This window comes from Emiliania huxleyi (assembly GCF_000372725.1).
Source record: "Emiliania huxleyi CCMP1516 unplaced genomic scaffold EMIHUscaffold_58, whole genome shotgun sequence".
Classification (NCBI taxonomy): Eukaryota; Haptophyta; order Isochrysidales; family Noelaerhabdaceae; genus Emiliania; species Emiliania huxleyi.
The window spans coordinates 113708-127661 of NW_005197648.1; the positions used below are offsets into that span (position 1 = coordinate 113708).

General features: G+C 63.7%; 6 protein-coding genes across 6 annotated transcripts; 4 read left to right on the top strand and 2 right to left on the bottom strand.

The window, feature by feature from the left end:
- Positions 1-1128: 1128 nt before the first annotated feature.
- EMIHUDRAFT_213563 (hypothetical protein) lies at positions 1129-1800 on the top strand (the record flags this gene model as incomplete). Its single annotated transcript, XM_005764725.1, has 1 exon — positions 1129-1800. One exon carries the CDS (start codon positions 1129-1131, stop codon positions 1798-1800), a length of 672 nt encoding a protein of 223 aa, XP_005764782.1.
- A 163-nt stretch (positions 1801-1963) lies between these two features.
- EMIHUDRAFT_213564 (hypothetical protein) lies at positions 1964-4347 on the top strand (the record flags this gene model as incomplete). The annotated part of the gene is made up of 5 exons (XM_005764726.1): positions 1964-2578; positions 2688-3145; positions 3213-3435; positions 3763-3939; positions 4105-4347. The coding sequence occupies 5 exons, from the start codon at positions 1964-1966 to the stop codon at positions 4345-4347; spliced, it is 1716 nt and encodes a 571-aa protein (XP_005764783.1).
- Positions 4348-6819: 2472 nt separating this feature from the next.
- On the top strand, positions 6820-7782 carry EMIHUDRAFT_104231 (hypothetical protein; the record flags this gene model as incomplete). Its single annotated transcript, XM_005764727.1, has 1 exon — positions 6820-7782. The coding sequence occupies one exon, from the start codon at positions 6820-6822 to the stop codon at positions 7780-7782; it is 963 nt and encodes a 320-aa protein (XP_005764784.1).
- Positions 7783-9275: 1493 nt separating this feature from the next.
- On the bottom strand, positions 9276-10130 carry EMIHUDRAFT_213567 (hypothetical protein; the record flags this gene model as incomplete). Its single annotated transcript, XM_005764728.1, has 1 exon — positions 9276-10130. The coding sequence occupies one exon, from the start codon at positions 10128-10130 to the stop codon at positions 9276-9278; it is 855 nt and encodes a 284-aa protein (XP_005764785.1).
- A 187-nt stretch (positions 10131-10317) lies between these two features.
- Positions 10318-10656, top strand: EMIHUDRAFT_213568 (hypothetical protein; the record flags this gene model as incomplete). The annotated part of the gene is made up of 1 exon (XM_005764729.1): positions 10318-10656. The coding sequence occupies one exon, from the start codon at positions 10318-10320 to the stop codon at positions 10654-10656; it is 339 nt and encodes a 112-aa protein (XP_005764786.1).
- Positions 10657-10897: 241 nt separating this feature from the next.
- EMIHUDRAFT_422129 (hypothetical protein) lies at positions 10898-12139 on the bottom strand (the record flags this gene model as incomplete). The annotated part of the gene is made up of 5 exons (XM_005764730.1): positions 10898-11106; positions 11184-11251; positions 11387-11443; positions 11521-11590; positions 11654-12139. The coding sequence occupies 5 exons, from the start codon at positions 12137-12139 to the stop codon at positions 11050-11052; spliced, it is 738 nt and encodes a 245-aa protein (XP_005764787.1). The 3' UTR covers positions 10898-11049.
- Between the last annotated feature and the right edge of the window lie 1815 nt (positions 12140-13954).

Genomic DNA, 13954 nt, shown 5'->3' on the forward strand with positions numbered 1-13954 from the left:
GCGGCGGGTTAAGGCGGGATATGGCAGGATATGGCGGGATATGGCGGGATATGGCGGGATATGGCGGGATATGGCGGGATACCGGGAGATACCGGGAGATACCGGGAGATACACCAGGAGATACGAGATACGGGCAGATACGGGCAGACGCGATGCGGGAGATACGGGCAGATGCGAGCAGATGCAAGGAGATACGGGGAGATACGGTCAGATATTGGAGCGATGCATCAAGATACCGCAAAAAATCGTCCGCACCAGAGGGCTTAGCGGGGGGGGCGCGCCGGAGGCTGATGACCTGATTACAGGTGTTCATGATGGATACCGGGGATAAGTACGGGTCATGTTCTGCTCCTGCTCTGTGGCCTCTCCTGGCTGCGGTCTCGCCTCACTCAGGCAGTGAATGTTTTAGCATTTAGCATTCACATATGTCATATGTTGGTGAATGAGAGACACCAGAGGGGCTCGGTCATGCTACTCGTATGTGCTGACTCTCACGCGTCACGCCCCTCCGTTGATGCGGGCTGTCTCTCAAAGGTGCCGCATCTCAAAGGATTGCTATATTAACCCTGGTAGGTTGATTGTCCAAAATACGTCAGCCTCGCACGCCTAGGCCCTAGCGCTAGGTCTGACACCCGACCGCCCCCCCCTCCCTAATTAATATTGGCGGTAAGAGCACTTTTTTGGCCGGCTACTTGCAATGTTAGGGAGGCGAGGCCGAAAAACGCATACTTTTGTCCACCTACCAAAGCGCAAAGGCACCGCCTCGGTATACAAAATGCGCCTGCGGGCCTACCAATACAGATCACCTACCAAGGTTAAAAATCCCGCCGCGGCCTCGCTGGGCCAGAAATCGGCCCGCGAGTGCTCCGCAGCAGCCTCGCTGGGCCAGAACGTCGGCCCGCGAGGTAGGTGGATGGATGCTAGGAGGAGCCCGATGGCGATGCGTCGCAGTGCTCTTGCGTTTCGGCGGTAGTGATCTGATCACCCGAATACCACGTTCGGATCGCTCCTCATCGCAAACCCCGTCAGCAGTCCTCCTCCGGGAATGTACAGACGTGCGTAAAAACTCGGGCCGAGCAAGCATTTCGGCGGCGGTGAACGGACGTCGGTGGCCGGTCCTCCCCCAGCATGTCGCTTCGCACAGCGTGGGACGCGTTCGTCTCTGCTAACACCGTGCAGGACGCCATAAGTTCCCACGATCACCTTACCAAGGAGTGCGGTGTTGGCTCTGCCGACTTCGCTGCACTGCACAAGGCGCTCTCTGCGAGCAGCATTCCCTACCGCTCAAAACAGCTCATCAATCTGCTACTCGAGAGCAACGCTCGTCGCCCGTGCGCCGAGAACCCACTCGATGTCGTGGTCTCTGGCGCTGGGCCCTGCGGCCTGCGGGGGGCGGTCGAGCTCGCGATGTGCGGACACCGCGTCACGGTGCTCGAGAAACGTGTGGACTTCTCGCGAGTCAATATCCTGATGCTGTGGAAGCAAACCGCGAACGACCTCCTCAGTTTAGGAGCCAAGGCCTACTTTCCTACCTTCAACGACAAGGCCGACATTATCCATATGGGCACCCGCTCCATTCAGCTCACGCTGCTAAAGAACGCCCTCCTCATGGGCGTATCCTTCTCATATGGCGCCGAGCTGGTTGCTGTCCAGGCACCTGCGACGTCGAGCGGGAAGTGGCGAGCATTGGGAAAGCCTGCCGGAATCCCTGCCGCGGCGCACGCCGCAGGCGCCGTCGGCTTCAAGCAGTGCAAGTTGGGCGCGTACGAGCGGGAAAAGCACGAGGGAAGGTGCTTGTAGTAGTTTGACGAAGGGGTGTGTATCCGCATCTAGGAGCTTGCAGTTGGAACCAGGGAGATGTATTCCGCATCTAGGAGCTTGCAGTTGGAACCAGGGAGATATATTCCGCATCTCGGTGTTTGCAGTTGGAACCAGGGAGATGAACCCCGCATCTAGGTGCAACATGACACAACGCAACTCGTTGGACGCGACATTCGCCCTCTCGGCTGACGTGACGTTGCCAGGCGGCCTGGTATTCCTGCCCTTTGACGCGCTGCTCATTGCAGAAGGCGAGTGGAGCAACAGCTGCAACCGGCTGGGCATCGACAAGGCCGTCAACGTCTTCTCCCAGGCCATCGGACTGATCATCAATATGAACTACGACGCGAAGGACGCTGCAGAGAGACAGCTGCGGGATCGCGTCGTGCGACCCAACGATGACGGCGAGCACAAGAGGATCGTTGACGATCTAAAGAAGGCGGGCGTCGACTTTGAATTCATCGAGTACCTCAAGGGTGAGACGCACTACATCGTCGTCACGATCACCAAGGCGTCGCTGCTGGGTCTGGGCGCGCTCCGGGCCGACCTACCACGCGAGCGCCTGCTCGAGAGGAGCAACGTGGACGAGGAGAAGCTGCTCGGCGCGGCCCGCACCGTCGCCACTATCTTTGGCCTCCCTGCCGAGAGCTCCTTTTGCGACTTCCACCCCGTGAAGCTCTTTGACTTTAGCTCGCGCGCCAAGGCGCTATGCGGCTACAAGGTCCTCGGCGTCTGCACCGGCGGCTCTCAGCAGGGACAGGTGTGTGTGCCTGCAATCACCCGCCGTGCGGAGGCTCTAGTTGACTTAGGAGGTGGAGGTGCAATTGCCTCCGCCGCTTCGCGAAGAGCATCGCCCCACCCCTCCTCAGGTTTCGAGTCTCGACATCGAGGCGCACGATGAGCTTGGAATCGCAGAGGCGGCCTATTTTGAGCGAGCCCTGCCGGAGCTGCGCGCGACCGCGATGGAGCTGCAGGAGGCGACCGACGACGACGGCAGGAGTCGGCTCACCGAGCGCACGCGTCTGGCCAAGCTCGAGCGACTGCACCAGGCGCGTGCGGACATTGCGGCGCTGGAGGAGGCCCAGCGCGCCTTCAAGGAGCGCGTGGAAATCAAGAGAGGCCTCACCTCGCTGGTTCCCGTATTTCCCGTGGGCGATTCGCTGCTCGAGCCGTTCTGGCCGCAAGGGCTCGGCTCGAATCGCGGGTTCCACTCCGCGCTCGATGCTGCTTGGGCGGTGCACGTGCTGTCTGTGCAGGGTCTGCAGGCTTCGCTCCTCGAGCGGAATTTTGCTTACGACCTGATGATGCAGATGAACTGGTTTAGCAAGTAAACAAAGCACGAGGACGGGGGCATAGCTCGCTCTCCGCTCTGAGTCGATGTGTGACGCACCTAGGTACATCAAGAAGGGTGAGGCGTGGCGCACGGACCCCCTCTACCGCTACAGCCACTCGCAGATCCTCGAGACTATTGGGCAGTACACGGACCCTCTTGCCAAGCGGCTATACCGGGGAACGGATGCCGTCCCAGCTCGCATAGCGAGTGCGGGGCTGAAGAATGACGTGAACATGCTGGTGGGAGGAGCCGATTGCGGCGAGTACGACCCGCCTGCGGGGCTGGTTGATCTGATTAGTATGAAAATCTAGGACGAGCCAAAACTCTCGAAACAAAACACTCAGCGTGAGCGAGCGGACACGCAGCCCCACCGCCGCGCACCGCACGAGGTGTGATGGGAGATACGGAGATTGCGGCGAGAGCCGAGACCGAACCGTACTCTCATTGACGCACATGTCTCATACTGAGCTCTGTCCTCTGAGCCACTGAGGCGGCACGCCGATACACCGCATTTGAACAGGTGAGCGCACAAAATTCTTTTTCTCAGACCAAGCGTCACCCCACACGCAACCGGGCAGAACGATATGCCGCACGTCACACTCCGTCTCGAGGTCGCCTCCGCCGCTGCACCGCTCAGCCACACCACTCCACCCGCGCCCAAGATCAGCTCGTCGGCACCTCCGCACGTTGACTTGCTGCGGATCTGGCTGCTCGTTCTCGGCGTCTTCCTGTGTACTGTCAGCCTGGCGGCTGCCGATGGCGCGCGAATTCCGCAGCCAGAGGCACAGGTCGCGCCGCGGCTCGCGCTGCCGCTCTGGCTCGCGCGTCGAGCCAAGCCGCCTCCCCCTCCGCCGCCGCTGCCGCCGCCCGAACGCGCGTCGAGTGCCGTCGGCCTGACTGGCGCGCTGCTGCTGCTAGTGGGCGCTCGAGCTCCGAAATCCACACGCCGCCAGGTGGCCCTGGTGCTGGTGGTGTGGGGCACGCTGCACGCTGTCTTGGCGGCGCGGTTCTCCGCCGACGACGCCCACGCCTCTGGCCGGCTCCGCTTCCACTACAGCGTCGCTCTGATCTCGGCTGCGTGCTTGCACATCGCTGGAGGCAGCGTGGCCGACGAAGCAGCGGGCGAGCCGCCAACCCCTGCGGAGGCGTGGGAGCAGGAGCTCCGCGGATCGGAGCACAGATATGGGCGCTCGTGACGCCGGCGCGAGAGGCCCGTGAACCGTCGTCCTACGGTTGGTGTATCTCGGTCTCTCCACGGTCGGCATCGGCCGGCGCGCTGACGCTCGTGTGTGTGCTACACGTGGGCCTGCGGGTTTCTTTCAGTGTAAAACCACAATCCAAGAATCCTCCTGAATGGCTCGCACTAACGCTGGCATGCGCGTTCGGATCGCGGCTCTCGAGGCTGCCGCCGCCAATGTCAAGCCCTTGGCGCGGGCGCGCTCGACGCTTCCATGGCGGAGCGGGTGGCCCAGGTGGGCTATACGATGTCGTCTTTGGAACATTCGTTCCGCCGGGCGGCAGCCGCGCGTCAGAAGATTGCGGCTGCGCGCCCCGCCGACGACGCCGTCCTAGGCGGCGCGGTCATGTTGGAGCTTGACGCGCTGGAGCATGTTCTGTCCTACCTCCCGCCCAAGGACATGGCCGCTGCCGTATAACCGGCACTTCCAGCAGGCCGTTCGACGCGCCGCGCCGGCGCGGGCGGCAGCCCTCGGCTTCGAGCTCGCCGAGAGAGAGAAGCTGACTCTGGAGCTGCTCTCGCGGATGGAGCGCGAGAAGAGGGAAGCGCCAGGCCTGCTCCAGCATGCCGACCTCTCTTCCCTCACCCGGCTGGGGTCGTTTCACTTCTCTGTGCTGCGCCCGCTCCTCGATGACGAGAAGCTGCTGACGCTGCTCAAAGAGGTTGTCAACAAAAAGCCGACAAAACGCGCATGGGCTGCCTGGCTGGTGGTCGTCCATGCAAACCCAGCACCTTCGTGGGCTGCTCGCAACAAGTCAATCATCGAGGCCGGCCTGCAGGCGACAGGCACCTTCGCGTCGGTTGCCGCTGTCATCACAAAAATGCCCGCCTCAATCGCCGAGGAGCACGTCGATAGCCTCGGCGCGGCTCTGTCGGTGCTCCTCGCAGGGCTCGCAGGCTCTTACTACTTACTCGTCTGTGCTGGAGCGAGTTCTGGGGCTGCTTGCAAAGATGCGCCCTCAGACCCTCGCGCGAGTCCGCGCTGGGCTCGACGCTTGCCGCCGCGACTGCGTGGGGAAGGACGACGACCGTTTTGCCACCGCCGCGAGACTGGCGCGCGAGCTTGTCAACAGGGCAGACTCTGTGGCCCCGCAGTAGGCCGCCCACGTGGAGGCCTGAGTCGAGCGCGTCGTAGTGGTGTTTCGACCCCGACGGGTCGACTTGGGTGGCTGAGTCCTGCGAGCGAGTTCTTTACCAGGTTGCAACCCTTGTTCCGCACTGTGCTGTGAACAGAGCACCAACCAACAGCTCTCAGGACCCCCCGGTGCTGGGGTGCTGCCAGCAACCAACCAAGTCGAGCGGAGCAGCGTCGTTCCGATGTTTCGGCGGGCACTTCTCACCTAAGTCCTTGTGGCGGGCCGCCAGGCCCGGAAGCAGATGCCGACGAGGATCAGACACGGCGCGCTATCTGGGCTCGGAGGTCGGCAAAAAGGTTGCGCAACCGACACCAGCGACCAGGATCGTCGATCGAGGTAGGTGCACGCTGCTGAAGCAGTGCACCTACATAGTGCGGGACCTGGGGCAGCAACCAACAACCTGGATGGGGACGGGGTGGGGGGGTGCTGCTCAACCGGCGGCAAACAGCAGCGTTCACAGCCGAGTGCGGAACAAGGGTTGCAACTTGGTAAAGAACTCGCTCGCTGTGATTTGGTGTATTGTGTGCGTCGCACGCGCGCGGGAATTCTTTTTCCGACGACGGCTTCTGGAAGACGGCTTCTATTAGAAGCCTTCGTCCGCGCTTTGCCTGTTGTGTGTATCTTTTGAAAAAGAAAGAAAGAAAACAGACAACCCAAGGGAGGGATGGGAGGACGGCACGCCGCCACCACACAGGGATTTTAAGGAGAGGAGTGTGATGCGCTAGCCGTCGCCCACCCTAGGGAGTCTGCCTCTTCCTATCTCTTTTCGCAGTCTCTCGCCGATTCTCGCTGCAACCTTCATGCCACCTCGCGGCCGTCCCACTCTCGTCTTTTGAAAGAAAGAAAGAAAGAAAACAGACAACCCAAGGGAGTCTCGTCTTTTGAGCTTTTTCGCAGTACTTGGAGCACTTGGAGTGCAGTCGGCAGCCTCACATCCAGGGCCGGGGAGCTTAGAAGCGCACCCAGCGGGCCGGATGATCGGGATCGGGCTACGGGCTAGAGAGCCCTGACCCCTAGCTAGGGGGGGTGCGCATTCGCAGGGCAAGGGCCTTAAGGTAAACACGGGTCTCCGAGGGTTAGTTCCGTGTACCGGGTTTCCCCTTAACTGCAGAACGCCCCCTCTACTCGGAGCTAACGGACACACAACACTGTACTCCACGCACGTACACGGACACGCCTCATGTGCGCCCGCCCGACTCCGGTCCCAGGGTCCCTTCCTTCGCCCGTCAGGGCGAGCCCTCGCCTCGTGCCGGTCCCTACGCGACAGGAATTCTTTATCCACGTGGCCGCAGCAAATGCCGCCACTGCTCCACGTACGGCTCCTCGCGCTTGCCAGCCTGCTCGCACCTTGCCCTGCAGACGAGCTGCCGCCGGTCGAGGCCATCGAAGCGTGGGCGCATGAGCAGGGCTTGCTGAGCCGCTCGCTGCGGCTCTCGGACAGCACCGAGACGGGAGTTGGTGTGGTTGCTGCCGCCGACATACCCGCGGGCGCACTGCTGGTGCGATCGCCTGCTCCGCTGTGCGTGACGGCGGCCCGGGCACGGGCAGACCCGGGTGTGGGTCCGCTGCTGCTGCGGGCTGAAGCCACTGGCCCGGCGGTCGACGACAACGTCGCGATGGCCGCCTTCTTGATGCGTGCAGTGGATGTGCCGCCGCCAGAGCTTGCGCCGTGGATCCGCGCGCTACCCGCCTCGTTCGACCTGCCTCTCACCTGGTCCGAGCCAGAGCTGCTGCAGCTGCAGGCCTCGCCCGCCAGGCTGAGAGCTGAGGCGCTGCGGCGCTGGTCGAGGGCCGAGTACGCGAGGATCTTTGGTGCGTGGAGTGAGCCGCTGGACTTCGAGGGCAGCCTTTCGCGCTGGACGTGGGCGCTGTCCGCGGTCTGGTCTCGCTCCTTCATGCTCGGCGCGGTCGAGGGGAGCTGGCGAGTCCTCGCGCCAGTCGCAGACCTCCTCAACCACGCCTCGCACGTTGAGGGAGCGGGCGAGGCGGAGCAGGGGTCGGAGCAGGGGCTGGAGCTGGGCCGGTCCACGCCACCCGCCGCGAAGATGGAGCTGCACGCGCGGGGCGACTCGCCGCGGCACTGGCACTCGGCGGCGGGGGCGGCGGGGGCAGGGGGCGAGTCTTACGAGTCGCTGCCTCTGTCGGACGAGGCCTTGACTCTGGTGGCGACGAGGGAGGTGTCTGCGGGCGAGGAGGTGCATATCCTCCTTCTTCAGCTCCGAGATGAGCGAGATCGAGCCGAGATTGAGCCGAGATGACCAGAGACGACCCGAGACGACCCGAGATTGAGCATAGCTGCCCCGAGATGCCCCGAGATGTCACGAGATCGCCTCCCCGAGGTGCTGCTCGACTACGGCCCTCGCTCCTTTAATTCATTTAATTATTTAATGTATTTAATTAATTGTATTACCAGGTGCTGCTCGACTACGGCCCTCGCTGCTTTAATTCATTTAATTATTTTTATTACCAGGTGCTGCTCGACTACGGCCCTCGCTCCAACGCGCAGCTCCTCAACACACACGGCTTCGCCCTCCCGACGACGGCGCAAGAGCCTCCCGCGCCCAGCTCGGAGTTGGGCGAGAGACTCGACAGTCCGCGGGTCACCGGCTAGGCGCACGAGCAGCTCCAGCTCGAGCTACGCCCGCCTGCCGACGACCCGCTCGCGCCGCTCAAGGTCCGCATCCTCGAGGCCGGCAACCTGACCTCCCCGTACTCGCTTGGCCGCTCCTCCCTCTCCTCCGACTCGGACCTGCTCGTCGCCCTGCGCGTGCTCGCTGCGACGCGCGACGAGCTCGCCGGCTCCTCCGCCAGCGGGAGGAAGAGGCTTGTCCGCCGGCTCTCCTTGAGCCTTCTCGGGCCTTGCCTAGGCTCCGAGCAGACGGGCGACAAGGGGCGCGGCTACGCGAGGGCGTTCGAGGGGTCGCCCATCTCGCAAGGGAACGAGCTGCGCTGGCAGGAGATGCTCGCGCGCCGGCTGAGGCCCCTGCTCGAGGAGCGGGAGGCTAGATGCGGAATGAGAAGCGGTCTCCATGCGACGCGGGTCCATGCACTCGAGCGCTGCGACGCGCATCATCCGAGTGTACTCGACTGTGCGCACGCCGTATCCCCCTGCACCAGCAGCCCGTGCCTTCACACGCATAGGCGTTGGGTGCATTCACGCGTAGGAGCGGGGCGCCCTCCCCACCACCCCAGCTCACCCGAGGTTGCACCGAGGGGTAGGAGCGGGAGGCCCTCTCCACCGGCCTGGAGGACGCCGCCCTCCTCGGCGCGAGCGACGCAGCGCGGCTCGGGGCGCCGCTGGCGGCTGGCGCTGCTCAAAGAAGCCGCGGCCATCTCGAGCTTGGCTCGCGCCGTCGGCTGGCGGTGGTGACGCGCGCCAGCGAGAAGCTGATGCTGCGGCAGCTGCTCGCCGAGCTGGAGGGGAGGAGGAGGGCCTCCGACCGCGCGCTCGCCGCGGCCAGGGCAGCCTTGGTAGCCGACAAGAGTGAGCTCTGACCTCACACGCGGTACACATGTGCTCATGCAGTACGTGGCACATCCGTGTCAGAGGGCTCGCTGTGAGCACATGGTTGTGAGAGAGCATCCCGCCCGTTTGTTCTCTCTTGGGAGCTGTGTGTGTGTGTGCGCCGCGGGTCGAGATCCGGTCACCGTGACGCGGTGCGCGGTCTGACTCTAGTTTGTCAGCATACCCCGTGCGCGGACGACGAAACACTCTCTCATACATGATTGTACTTTCAAGCGCCACAAGCGGTCAAGCAGGCGGCTGGGCCGCGGCCCGCAGATGGTCCAGCAAGTTGACCGCGACGACGGTGCAGGCACCGCCCTCGTCGATGTCTACAATATTGACTGCCGTGTTGCCCTGCGCCACTTGCGAGGCACGCGAGACGTCTCCCCGCAGCGCCGCGAGCAAGATCTTGTTGAAGCGCCCGTGTGCCACGAGGCAGACGTGCCTCGGGCACGACGGCACACCCGCACCTCCAGCGGCGGCGGCGAGGGGCGGCAGCGCTCCCAGCTCTCGCAGCCCCTTCAGCGCGCGCGCCGCAACCTCCTCCGGCGACTCGCCGCCGCCTGGCAGGCGCACGCTCGTGCGGCCCGCCTCCCACTCGGCCAGCCGCGCCTCATACTCCTCGCGGCGCGGCGAGCCGCCGCGCAGCTCCTCTCCCTCGAGCGAGCCAAAGTTCATCTCGTTGAAGCTCGCGTCGACCAGCCGCCTCGCTCCCGGGTGCAGCGCGGCGACCGCGTCCGCCGTCGAAGACGCTCGTCCGAGCGCGGACGATGCCACCAGGCCGATCGGGACGTCGGCCAGGATCGCCGCGAGCGCCGCCGCCTGACTGCGGCCGTTTGGGTTCAGAGGAATGTCCGTCATGCCCTGAACGCGCCCGGCGACGTTCCAGTCCGTCTCGCCATGGCGACAGAGGTACAGGCGGCGCGAGCCGGGCGCCAGTCCCGGCACCGCGAGCCGGTGAGGGTCGCCGTCGCCGCTGCTCCGCCTCGCGCCGCCGGCCGTCGTCGTGAACTCGGCTGCTCGCGCACGAGGGAGAAGGCCCTGAGGCAAGGTGAGGACGGCCAGCGAGCGGGCTAGGACCGCGCGGCGCGCGGGCGACATACACCACGGGTGAATCGGGTTCTTTTTCAGTCAATGGGGTTCTTTTTCAGTGTATGAGCTGCTGCTGCTGCTGGCTGGCTGGGAACGAACATCCCGTGCGCGACGCGGAGGTTTCTCTTCTTCCTCTCTGATTGTCATCTCGGCCAGTCTCGGCAGGCAGCGCTCAGCGCCATTTGCAATAGGAACCATGACGGTGGCTCTCCTCGCGCTGGGAGTCACGATTGGCTCAAAGCCGGTGGTCGACTACTCGTCCTCCGCCTCCTGCCGCCGGCTTCAGAAGCCGGAGAAGCAGGCGATCGCGATGCCGTTCGAACAGCCCAAGGTTGACGAGGTCGCTTCGGAGCTCCAGAACTGGTTCACGTGCGCGGAGCCCGTGGATGACGTTGATATGACCTGCTTCCTCGCGCCCGACTGGATGGTGGAGGAGGGCATCGGCGACGACAAGTACGTATGCTCGGACACGCCGGCGCTCGCCGCTGCCTTCCTCGGTGACAATGGCGCGCTCTCTCCCGACGACAGCTACTAGGCTGCTGGCCTGCATGGGCCTCGCCGTCCAGCGGGTATGATTCGATCTCCCGCAGGGCACTGTGCTTGTGCCATAGCGTGCGACGCGTGACACACGGGCCGATGCTCGGATGTTAGCGCGCGCGAGAGAGCGGAGTGTGGTGATTGGCCATGGCGAGCGCGTCTCGTTCGAGACGTTCCGAGAGAGAGAGCGCGGGCGCGGCGTCGGGTCTCAGCGCGAGTCGCTCGCGACGAAGGGACTCGATATTAGCCGATTCTACCCAAAATAATCGAGAACCCGAGAACGACGCGCCTCCGGCGGGCCCTCCGCCTGCCGCCTGGCGCCTGCGGCTGCGCTCGTGAGTCGTGTCTGCTCTGTCATAGCTCATAGCAGTGTCATAGACCTAGGGGCGTGTCAGCACTCCATGCACTGATACGCCCATGGCCGCTCCTCGAGAAAACGGTCGAGCACCTGCGGGCGGTGCGGACGTGTGCGCGGGCCGGTGGCGGCGGCGGTACGGGCGGCGGCGGTGCGGGCGGCGGCGTCGCCTCTCTCAGCGCGAGATTCGGGACGACGGAGCTCATCGAGAGGGGCTTGCCCGAGACGGGGTCGCAGCCTACGGCGGTGAGTCGGCTGCGTTCGCCGCGCGGCAGGAACACACGCGCTGCGATACGTCTTGAACGCTGTCGAGAAGCTTGCCGTGAGCAGCTGCTCGCGTACCTGTTGTCTGTCCGCATCTAGGCTTCGCCGCCAGAGGACCCGCGCGCCTCGAGGTGGCGCTGCAGGCAGGCGCGGTCGTAGGTGATGCCTGCGGGGCGGCGGGGTGGACGCGTCGCGGGCGTGGCCTTTGCTTGGTCGGGAGACGGCGGCTCGCTGCGCGTGCACCGCACGGCGTGATGACGGGGTCGAGCAGCAAGTCCATGCAGATCTGGCAGGTGAGGTAGTCGGGCAGGCTCTGCCGCGGGAGGCCGTGCGTCTCCTCGAGCCAGCCCACCGCGCGCGTGGCCGTCTCGACCACCGCCGCCCGCTCCTCCTCGCTGCCGAGGGACTGCCCCAGCGACGGCAGCTCGCGGCGGAGCGCCTTGATGGCGCGCCCGCCGGCGGGCGCCGCAGCCTCCCAGGCGCGCTTCCGAGCGCCGAGCAGAGCGGAGCGGATGTCGTCCTTGAAGGGGACGGTCTCCTCTTTGCACAGCGCGTGAGCGGTCGCCAGCGCCTCGATCCCCGACTGCCACTCCCCGAGCTCGACGTGCGCTCGGCCGAGGAAGTAGTGCGCCTTGATCCGCTCGCGCGTCGCCACGCTGCCCAGCGCCAATGCTGACGCGCAGTCGTCCGCCGCCGCGCGCCACGCGCCGCGCTTCATGTGGGCGTTGGCGCGATTCGTGTAGTAGACTGGCCGAGGACTCAGGCTGATGGCCTCGGTGTACGCCTCGACGGCCGCAGCGTACTTGCCCTTGGCGAAGGCCCTGTTGCCGAGCGTCTTTGCGTCCTCGGCGGAGGAGGACATCCTGATCGCGGTCCCGACGTCCTGCCGCCACGCCGCGTGTTAAGGTAATTAGCCGAGCTGGCGAGCCGCGTTCGTGCTTGGTACGACTGTGTAGGCCGCAAGCTTGGTACCGGCGACCGGCCCGCAAAAGGAAGAAAAACGCGGCCCCGCTGTTCGTATGAGCTACAGACACTAAAGAAAGAAACATCTCAAGCGTCCAAGAACCTACCAGCCAAAAAATCAGCAGTCCTCCTCCGGGACAGGAGGCGTCACTAACTCGCACACACACACACTCTCTCTCTCTCTCTCTCTCTCTCTCTCTCTCTCTCTCTCTCTCTCTCTCTCTCTCTCTCTCTCTCTCTCTCTCTCTCTCTCTCTCTCTCTCTCTCTCTCTCTCTCTCTCTCTCTCTCCTCTAACTCGTGTGAAGAGCACAGATGATGTAGTGAGTGAGTTGTCCCGGGCCCTGCGGGGAACTAAGTCGACGCAAGTTAGTCTGTGAGCTGGACGAGGGCTAGTTGGTGCGCGCGAGGCGGGTCAAGTGGTGAAGTGCTCCCGGGAGTCGTGGTCGGAGGCCGGGACACTACGCGCACTAACTTAGTGCGCGGAAGTGAGTACCTCCGGCCGGCCGGCACTTGAGCACTGGATAGGGTCGATTCCGCATGGTACGGGACCCCTCGATCGTCTCACTGGCTTGTTCATTGGGGGGGGGTCATAACAAACACGGTGCAGGATCGAGGTGCACGCTGCCAAAGCAGTGTCGTCCCCCCTCTCCCCGACGGCGATGGCGGTGTGACCGATCGAGCTACAAGAGGAACTTGTTCAGCAGGATCCGGGTAATTAGTCTGATGCACTGCCTCACTGGGTCTGAGATCACCGAGACGCCTCCCATCACCGTCTCGGGTTTGTGTGGAGTCGAACCACAGACTCCGGAATGGGCACCCCATTGTCTGATGCGTCTGATTAATTGTCAAAATTCCTGTTGTGCAAGAGAGGGGAGAGGGCTCTGACGGAGTGCGTGGCGGGAGAGAGGGCAGGGAATGGGCGCGGGGAAGGGGGGGGGGGGGGCTCAGCCGCGCAAAAAGCATCAATTAATAGTATTAATGAAGAAATATTGCTCGGCCGTTCATGAAGTCCGTCTTAGGCGCACTAACTTAGTGCGCGGAAGTGAGTGCCTCCCCCGCCACCCAGAGAGAGAGCCAGTAAGAGATCTTGTCTCCAGTAAGTAAAGCTAAAAGTACACACAACACTGAGAGAGAGAGACGCAAGCTCTCTCAACCCACAATCTCTCGCACAATCTCTCGAACCCAGTGTGCAGTGAGCGCGGCAGTGATGACTGCCCCACCTCCTCTCCGAAGATTCATTCACACCGGCTTCTCCGACTGCGCTGAGTGGTGCTGGTGGGCCCCCAAGGGCTTTATAGAAAGCGCGCCTCCCTCTCCCTTTCCTCCCAGTAAGCTAAAATTACACTGTCACTGAAAATACGTAAGAGCACTGAGCCCTGGCTGTCAGGCTGTCAGGTGCTGTCATGTGATCTGTCGGGCTGTCGGGCAGCTGTCAGGCACATTGTCAGGTGCCTCTGTCAGACCAGCTGTCAGGTGCTGTCAGTGCTGTCGGGTGCTGTCGGGTGCGTGTCTGACAGTCGAGGTGCTCTGTAGCTGTCGGGTGCTGTCGGAGCTGTCGGGTGTTGCTGTCAGACGCTGTCGGAGCTGTCAGAGCTGTCAGGCTGCTGCTGCTGTCAGACGTTGGGCTGTTGCTGTCAGGTGCTGTCAGGTGGTGCTGTCGGGGTGCTGTCAGGCTCTGACACACACCAGCCACACTTATGACACTATCAAGAG